A 9,230-nucleotide genomic window follows, 5' to 3' on the forward strand; every position below is an offset into this window, starting at 1 on the left:
TGTTGAGCCTGTATATAAACCATTACTTAATGAATTAGGGGAAATATGAACCCTGGTACTCGACCATTAAGGGCCCACTGCTCTAAATGCTTGCACAATTGCATGTGTCCTTTGGTCTGTGCACATGGTGTGCTCACGTTTACTTGCATGAACATGTTAAAACGGTCCCAGCCAGCGGGCCGTTATGTAATGTGGCTTTTAGCTGCCACAGAGGAGCCGCCTCTTTTAAATATTCAATCATTTATAAACCCTCCTTTTGCATGCAGGTACTGAGTGATCAATCATATCCCTTAAAAGCTTTGTGTTGGTCCATTTGACTGTAGTGCCAACCTGGCAACCCGCCACCACTCATGTACTGTACTTGTAAGTCTGCGTGCGTCCTAATAGATGAGGGGAGCTGCAGAAATGTGTGCAGTGGTAATCCAGGCTGTGTGCTCCAACTAACAAAGGGCTCTTGTCTGTACACAAAAGGCAGGATGTAGTTTGGATGGAAGCGTGTGTGAGAACCAATGTGTGTGTGTGTGTGTGTGTGTGTGAGACCCACTGTATGTGATGGGGTAAATGAGGGGGCTGACAAAAGGGGGGGAAAAGTTGGGAAAAATGTGAGAGAAGCAAGCAAACGGATGAGGAGCAGAGAGAGTAACTGAGATTTGTTCTAAAGAAAAGAAAAGACAGGAGAGAAAGCGCTAATGGTGGTGGTATGAGGGGGGGGGGGGGGTGGGGGGTGTTGAGAGAGGCTGATAGAGGGGCAGAAAAAAAAGGCCTGTTTTAGTTTTGCACACAATCACTTGAAGGGAGCAGCAGTGAGGAAGTGGAGTGAACAAAGACAAAGTGTTGAATAGTTACCATGACTGTGGGGTAGGAACGTCCAGCCTGCCGTGCTGAAAGGGAGGAGAGGGATCAGTCAGGGTTCCTCGCATGGAGGACCAGGGAGGCAACGGCTGGGTTGAGACATGCACTGGCGTACTGTATAAGACCGCAAAATTAGGGCGTAAGGGTGTTGGAACATCTGACATTGCCGAAAAAAAAGAGCACAAAAGCACAATCATATCTGGCTCATTTTTGCCCAGAGGCAGAAACGAGCTGTCAGGCTTCTATAGCAGATGGTGTGAAGGTGTGAGTCCCACGACTTGCACTTGAGTCACAAATTCAAATTCTTTAGACTCAACAAAAAAGACTTGGACTTGAACACCAATGACCTGTGACTAAGAAACATCCAATCAATTAATTTCCCTTCATTTCCTGAGCTAACGTTATGCTGTTCATTCCAGTCAAGTTGACACTTTTTTCTGATTTTCTGATTGAGTTCGCTCAAAATTGCAGAGCATACTGGTTTTTACAATTGAATAGCCATTTTATAAAGCGACGACATGATTATTTGTAAATTTCATGTATTATTACTCCATTGGTAAAATGGCTTTACATTACGAGTGCATCATGACTTGTTTAAGACTCTAAACCTGAAGCTTACTCACAGCGAGCGTACTCTAGCTATGATCTCATGATTAACAACTCTAGTTTTAAAGGTCCATGTGATCACAACAAAGTCGTTTCATCCAAAGAAAGATGCTCACATTTACAACGTTAGAATGAACATTTTCATATCCTCCATTAGACTGTGGCACTGCTGAGCACACAGATCACAAAGAGGCATCTCTGAGAGATCACAAATCAAATTGTCTATCCAGGACAATGGTTGCTGCGCTGCATATTTTTGCATCAGAGAGCATGATATCGCCAAGCCCCGGCTGTGTTACTCAACTCTATGAGGCTGACTTATGGAGGAACTGGGGACTCCCTGGGGGGGTTTCTGGGGGTAATGTGCCCACACACGGAGAGAGAAACTCCATCAAGGTAAAAAAAAAAAAGGAGGTCTGCACAGGATTGACTGCTTTTCATTCCCACCAACTCAACCCAACACTGTTTTCTATTGGAAATCAGTCTGCTAAACACATTAAGATGACATGAAAATAAATTCCTTTAAAAGGAAAACCTCCTTCAAAAGTGGATTAATTTCAGACTAAAATTGGATACAGAAATGAGGAATCCTGTCTGTTTCTCTGATACTTTGTCATTTGGCATGGCAACAGATCCAAACCAGATGTTGTGTTCTTCACCTCCAGTCCCGTCCCAGTCCCATGACAGAGTCCCAGTCCTGGAGGAATGATTCCTCTCATCCCATTCCCGTGTTTATTATATGAAAACTTGAGATGCTACAATTAGAAAACTATGGTTCTGCAGGCGAGGTATTTCTAGCAACGCATCTCTCATCGTCAACACTTGTTTTCAGTGTTTACTAGCAAATATCACATAAGGTGTTAGATGTTATTGGAACCGCTGTATTGGCAGTGTCTTCCTATATAATCTGTTAGTTGTGCGCGTTGCAACTTGACCAACTTGATGCAGGTTTTCACTGCAAATCCTTACGTGTCGCTGCTTAATTACACGGTGCGATGGTATCGATCCATCGTCTTGTCAGAAACGGAAACATCTGGGATGCAGAGGCTGGCAGCGGAGGGTCGGCTTCAGAGAACGAGGTGGAAGAAGCCCCGTAGCTATCCTGTCATTGCCACGGTTACGCCAAGTAGTGTAGCTTTGCATGCTAATCTCCAGAGCCATTTTTTCACTCGTCCAAATGAGTTACAGGCAAATGAGTTGGAGGATCAACCTGTGAAACATTCCTGCTCATGAGAGAAACTGTGGGAGAAAAGAAGGTTTTGGTCTCTGATTGCATCATGCTGCTGAGGTAGTTGCCAAGTTTGGCTCTCGTGAATATCCTTAGAACACAAAGGATGTTTGCTCTGAAGGTAAATATTTGTGTCAGAGTCAATGTCATTGTTTGTTGAGAGGAGAATGGTTTTCTTATGAAGGGAGCAGATTGTGAATGTGTTATGCATCTGTTGTTGTCACAACTATACATTCAGCCAGAATTGAAGCTAAACTCTGTATTTAACACATATAGTCACATGGCTGCAGTGATGCTGTGAAGACATAACCGACCGGGAAACCCCGACCATTCAGAGCAGACTAGGCTTTTTCAGGAGGGATTAACCTTAAAGAGACAGGCGTGCTAAATGAGTGTTTCAGACAGATGGTAAATAGGCCTACTGGTATATTCAGACTAGTATGTGTTGACAATCGGAGACATGAAGATTTTTTATTTTATTTTTTTTTTTTTGCATTTTGAATGTTAACATGTTCAAGCAGAAACCACAAATACAAGAATGAACCTGAAAATTAATGTAATATGTCTCCTTTAAACATATAATCATGCAAACGTAATGCCTTTTTCACACTTAAATGACATTTAAGCTACATATAAGTTATTATTTAAAGCATTTGTTGTTATGGCTTTCTACAAATTATCTGGTGTGCCTTGTTGTTTGAGTTTATCAAATATGAAACTAGTTTTGAGTCTCTTATCAGCCGTCAGATTAATATAGATGTGTAAATGTTATTGGCTGAGAAGGAAGAAACCATTTTAAGCAGCAGTGTAATTCTTTGTCACAACCCAAAGTGGTGTGATGTGATACAGTCCACATCGTTGTTGTTAGGGTGGAGCTGAAACAACATCTCCATAGTATCTATTTTCTGTGTGGTGACGTTTTTCTGAGTGAAACAGGATCGGAGGCGGGACATATCGTTGGAAGGAATTTGACTTGCTGGTTGAAAAGATGAGCTCACGACCCTCTCGAGCTCTTTGCCGCTATTGCCGCTATTTAAAAATAGCGAATAAATTGATTATTTTGTGCACAATATGACCAGGGGATGTAATCTAAAAGGTTTAAAAGGGCATTTTTTCATTTCAGGTTAAAGTTAAAAGTTGAAAGTCTTGATTGATTGATCAAGACTTGATTGATGATTTTGTCAAGTTAGACTCGAGTCACAAATCTGATGACTTTAGACTCCCAGCGGTGATTTAGTCCACACCTCCATGTTTTCTCCACACATCCAAACATTGCTGCTTCTTCTTCTCCTCCAGGTTTTCCCGGTCTGACGAGCTGTCTCGACACCGGCGTTCCCACTCGGGTGTCAAACCCTACCAGTGTCCGGTGTGTGAGAAGAGGTTCGCCCGCAGTGATCACCTGTCAAAACACATCAAAGTCCACCGCTTTCCACGAAACAGCCGGACAGTTCGCTCAGCAAACTGAGTCCCAGATCACGGGATGCTGGGATCACTCTCACAGACATCGAGCGTGCACGTGCAAATCTCGGCATCAAGTCGGTTTTGAGTGTGAGTGGAAGCATGCCTTCCTTTTTGGTTCAGCAGTCTGTGATTGTCCTAATTTATTGTACAAAGTGAACCAACACAGTTACCGTCCTGCCTGTAATCAGCTAAAAGGTTGTTGTTGCTGTCGGTGCTTTAGTATGTTGTACTCCTTATGTTTGTTCTGTCCTTATCAGCTGCCTATTGCAGAAGATAAGATAAGCTTATTTTCATTCAGTCTGGATTATGTGATAGTCTGTTCTACCTGGATCAAAACAACTGCCTTTTATCTTCCTGGAAGCTGCCAGTGTCTTGGACATTCCTCATCTTATGCAATGTTTAGGAAATCAGAGGAAGTTCATTCTGATCCTCATTCGTCCTCCTCCCGGGGTTCACAGAAGTTTCTCCTGACAGGTTCTCATTGACAGTACGGTTGAAGAAAGAGAGACATCTCACAATAAACTACCTGGGTCCCCCCCTATAACCCTCATCTCTGTCTGTGAGGTGTACAAATATTTAACCAATGTAAAGTAGGAGCTTTACAGCACTTCTCACCACTCGATGCAGATGAAGCTACATTGTGATTATAGCGTTCCTTTATAAGCGTTTGCTGCAGAGAAGCGTAGCTAGATACCATTGTGACCCCAGCAGCTGAGAAGCACTTACCTCGACATTTGCTGAAAAAACATCATAACTCCATTATGATTTATTGATATAATGACACAAACTAGAATGACCGTTAGTAACACCACAATAGCAGCTATGACGATGCAATTATCACGGAGCATTGGAACGAAAACAATTTCCCCCCGGGGATCAATAAAGTATTCTGAATCTGAATCTGAATTTCCTGAAAAGTTTTTTTTCTTTTTAAAACGCCCGACAGCGAAAACTTCACATCGACTTTGTAAACATGCTGGGACACGAGGAGGAGAACGGCAGAGCAACAAAAGAAATCCAAAAGTAAAATGCAACTAAAAGGTTAAGCGCACAGCGATCAAATCAGCCTTCTGAACCGTGATTAATATTTTTTGTTTATTGTTTTCTGAAGTCGTGTGTATCTACTTCTCTTTATGTTGCTTTTTTCTGGCCTTACTGTACCACAGAATCCTTACTGGAGAGCTAAATGATTTCAGAAATCAGGCTTTTCCAGTGATCCATATTTTAATGGGGTGTTGAGTGACTGTTCAAAATGTGTTGCTGATGACTTGACACAAATCTGCCTCAACTCTCTTTATTGGTTACTGAGACACCCCGACAGCCTTTGACTTCAGTCAGCGGTTACGCTATTTGAGGTGACATCAATGGACACCATGGTGCTGAATTACCAGGACGATGTGCTCCTGGGAAATGTAGTCAGAGCATCCCCTTTCGAGGCCATGACACACTTTTGTAATTGCTGTGGAAACATTGTTTGCTACGTGTACCGGGCCCCGCTGTGAATATGTAGGGGTGTGACGACGCCGTCCATGTGTCAATCATGCATGTGAAGCGACGACAAACAGGGGTACACAACATTGTGCATCATTCCTTTCATTCAATTTTTGAATTTTTAATGCTTGTGTGAAAACAGGTGTTTTATCGCATCCTATGAATGTATGTAAATATGCAGGAGTGTACGTCGTGGCGTCCAGGAAACACGCAGAGGCGACTCTGACACCATATCTTAAAGCAAATCAGTGGTTGTGAAGATTTCTAGTGTAAACTCTGAATGTGTACATAACTTAACGTTTCAGTACATATGAATATATTATATTTTTTCTTTGTTCTATCCAAGATGCATTTACAAATAAAACGGAAAAGAGACAAATATGTCTGTGTTGTCTTTAGTAAGGTGTCCATTGACATTGGGTGACGTTGTTTTTTTTGCACAAAGTAAAAAAATAAAAAAAGATGAAAGAAAACCAGCTGTGTAACATTAGACTATTAGGAGTGTAAACTGCAGTCATTATTCTGAGATTGAGAGACAGATGTGATGCCTGCATGCCACACAACTTCAACTGATACAGAGGTATTTGCATTGCTTGGTGACATTGTATGTAATGATGTTCCACTCTGTTCTGACAGTTTATCACAAGTCTGAATCTATAATGATCTCTAGCAAAAAAGAAACTTGCTTATTAGATAGCGTTAGTTGAAAATAATTTTAAAAAAGTAAATACCGAACACATGTTTTCAGAGAGACAGATGACTGATCACACAGCTATAGATCACCAATGTGTTAGGTGCTCTTTCAAAATGGGGGAAAGCAAACAGGAACAAGTAACAACAACTAGGAATACAATTAAAGCCTTTATCATAGTAGCTAAATCCTTTAAACAATCCGCACAAATGACCACTGCTGTATTGTGTGATTAAATAAATTCAACCTACAACTCAACCTGACTGAGAGATCGGAGATGCATTCAGGTTAGTTATCACTGCCCCAACCATCCTGGGGACAGTGGAGGCAGTGAGGAGCCAGCAGGCAGTATAAAACCATGAGAGGTCATTGGGCATGCAGCCATAACTGTGCAGCTACAATATTATGCAGTTTGCTGCAGCAGAATGCAAGCTTAGCCATGGACAGACATGGGGGTACTCACTCACTCACTCACTCTAGAAAGTTCCTTATTCTCCTGGTGGAGAAATTGTTCAGGCGTCATGTAGAACAAGTCCTCCTCACATGAACAACAGAGACTGTAAATGACAAAAGTAGAGTTTCAGTTCATGAAAATCACTTTGCTCTGTGTTTACATCCGCAAAATATTTAGTTTGCGCAACATCAACACAGTGAGGCCAATGCATACATTTAAAAAGTGTACAGAGGTGCAATGTCTGAAGACAGAGAGTTTAGAGAACTACAGGTGTTGAAATATGATTTTAGTCACAGTACGAAGCATTTACTTCATCTACTTATATATTTTACTAATACATTAGACTTAGACACACACACACACACACACACACACACACACACACACACACACACACACACACACACACACACTGACCTGTCTAGACAGTATTCATTAATAAAAAAAACAGAAACTGGATACACACAGCATTAAAACATGTTGAGTTTTCTGCTGCAATTATTGTTAATTGGAGAGAATTGTGTTAACCAAGCAGGAGTGTTGAGCATGTAACTGTGTACTGCGAGAAGACGCCGTTGTGAATGCAGAAATCTCTTTAGTCTGAGGAGTTAGTGGCAAATCCTTGTAACTTTCAAAATCTTTTTAATCTTCCCTGGACAGCAGCACTGGATGACATCATCCTCACCCAGGTCAACATCAGTCATTGCTGAAGCAGCCTGTATCTCAGTGGATCAGCGGCATTGGCCTTCTGATCCGCATCAATAGGTTTAGCACCGGACAGCGCCGAGACAATATTGTCCTCCTGCCTGACAGGAGACAGCTGGAATAATTCCTCTTCTAGGTACAGAATGTGCATGATTGAGTCCAATCAGCAATCAGGCAGTCAGCTAAGCAAAGGTAAAAGGGAATCCATGGGCAACAATCACAAAATGCAATTCAAAATCCAGAACAGGACAGCAAAGCTTCCAGGGCAACGGTAGTCTAGGAAACAAAAACAGGCAATGGTCTAACATGGGAGGGCTACAAGAGGAAGAAATGCTGGAAAGCTCCACATGGAGTACTGAGACAATCCAGTAGGAAGTGATGTGTGAGCAGGTGCATATATACAGTAGGTGTGGTGAGTGGCGGGACACTGAACAATGGGACGAAGTAAAGCTGGAGTCCATAATCAGAGTGAATGATAACAAAATAAAACAGGAAGTGGGAGTTCTGTCTGAACAGGCCCTTACAAGTAGACACAGGCCCAATCTCATGGACCTGGAGGTGATGTTAGACACAGGGTTACCACAGAAACATTAAAGATTTATATGGAACATAAAACACTTGAAATCAGAGGAATGGGCTAAATTACAAACTAACCTGGTTTATTCATCAACCAGCTATTTTAATTTTGCTCATTGAAGCTGTTTTAATAAAACAAGTAAATCGATTATTTGACAAGTATGTCTCGTCTGCAACGCAAGAGCCTGGAAGATGTGCAGATCAGGCAGTAATCAAAGTCGACTGACATGTCCAGTGAAGTCCCATTTGTATTCATGCGCTTTCAAACCCTCACAGCCTCTCACAGTCAACCATTTAGCAGATGTCAGTCAAGTCTCCCAGGGTTCAGGACTCAAGGATTTAAGTGGGACACAGTTTGTGTCTGAAACCACTCACTCATTCCTACTCACTATCCAGGGAGTTCTATATGGAGGCCTATGTAGAGGAATATAAGGAGGAACTTTGTTGAGGATTACATAGAGGACTATATAGTGAGCTCAACTCTTAAAACAATAAAAAAAAAAAAAAAAAAAGTATGTATAATAAAAGTATGGTTGGAGTTACTACTCCAATCATAATACATACAGACTTTTTTGTATTAAAATACATATTGTAAGCTAATTTGTTGTAATTTAAGTTCCTCTGGTAAGCAGTGATGGTCCATCTATGTCTAGGGCTTTTATTGTGAAAGGTAAGGTCAATATGGAGGCTGTGAAGTGTTTATTCCCAAATTAATAAATAAATTCAAAAGTACTTTGCGACCATGTTATGCTCTGCTCACATTTAATATATTTCATTAGTTCACATTAAATTTGCTTGAGACACAGTGAGTGAGGAAATCTGTTATAACTTAGGCTCCTCAAGCAAAGCTGTTTTTTTTTTGTTTTTTTTTGCTTTCCTCCATTTTCCACAGTTCCAACTCATTACTGAGCTTTTCTCTTTTAGATCCAGCTGCTTATGTCAGAGCACTTCTTCCACATTTCGCTTCCCAGCAGGTGATCTAATTTTTGCCGTAACATGGTCACAAGGCAAAACCCCTTTGTCAGACGGCACAGATCATAACTCAGACTTAATCTGTTTCTTCTAATGTTTGGACACAGTTGAAGCAAAATTATCTTCAATAAAAAATGCAATGCTAGTTTGTGCAACAAGCTCTTCATCTTCACAAGCGAGTATCATGTGCTAAT

At 41.3% G+C, this 9,230-nt stretch overlaps 1 protein-coding gene across 1 annotated transcript in view; it reads left to right on the top strand.

Moving 5' to 3' along the window:
* The window catches only part of LOC311033251 (Krueppel-like factor 15), a 13,110-nt gene extending 7,097 nt beyond the window's left edge, over positions 1-6,013 (top strand). The window contains exon 3 of the mRNA XM_084040528.1: positions 3,983-6,013. Within this exon, the coding sequence (XP_083896654.1) occupies positions 3,983-4,151 (169 nt within the window). The 3' untranslated portion in view covers positions 4,152-6,013. The remainder of the gene's footprint in view (positions 1-3,982) is intronic.
* The last annotated feature ends 3,217 nt before the right edge of the window (positions 6,014-9,230 follow it).

Source organism: Eutrigla gurnardus (genome assembly GCF_963514095.1).
Source record: "Eutrigla gurnardus genome assembly, chromosome: 2".
NCBI lineage: Eukaryota > Metazoa > Chordata > Actinopteri > Perciformes > Triglidae > Eutrigla > Eutrigla gurnardus.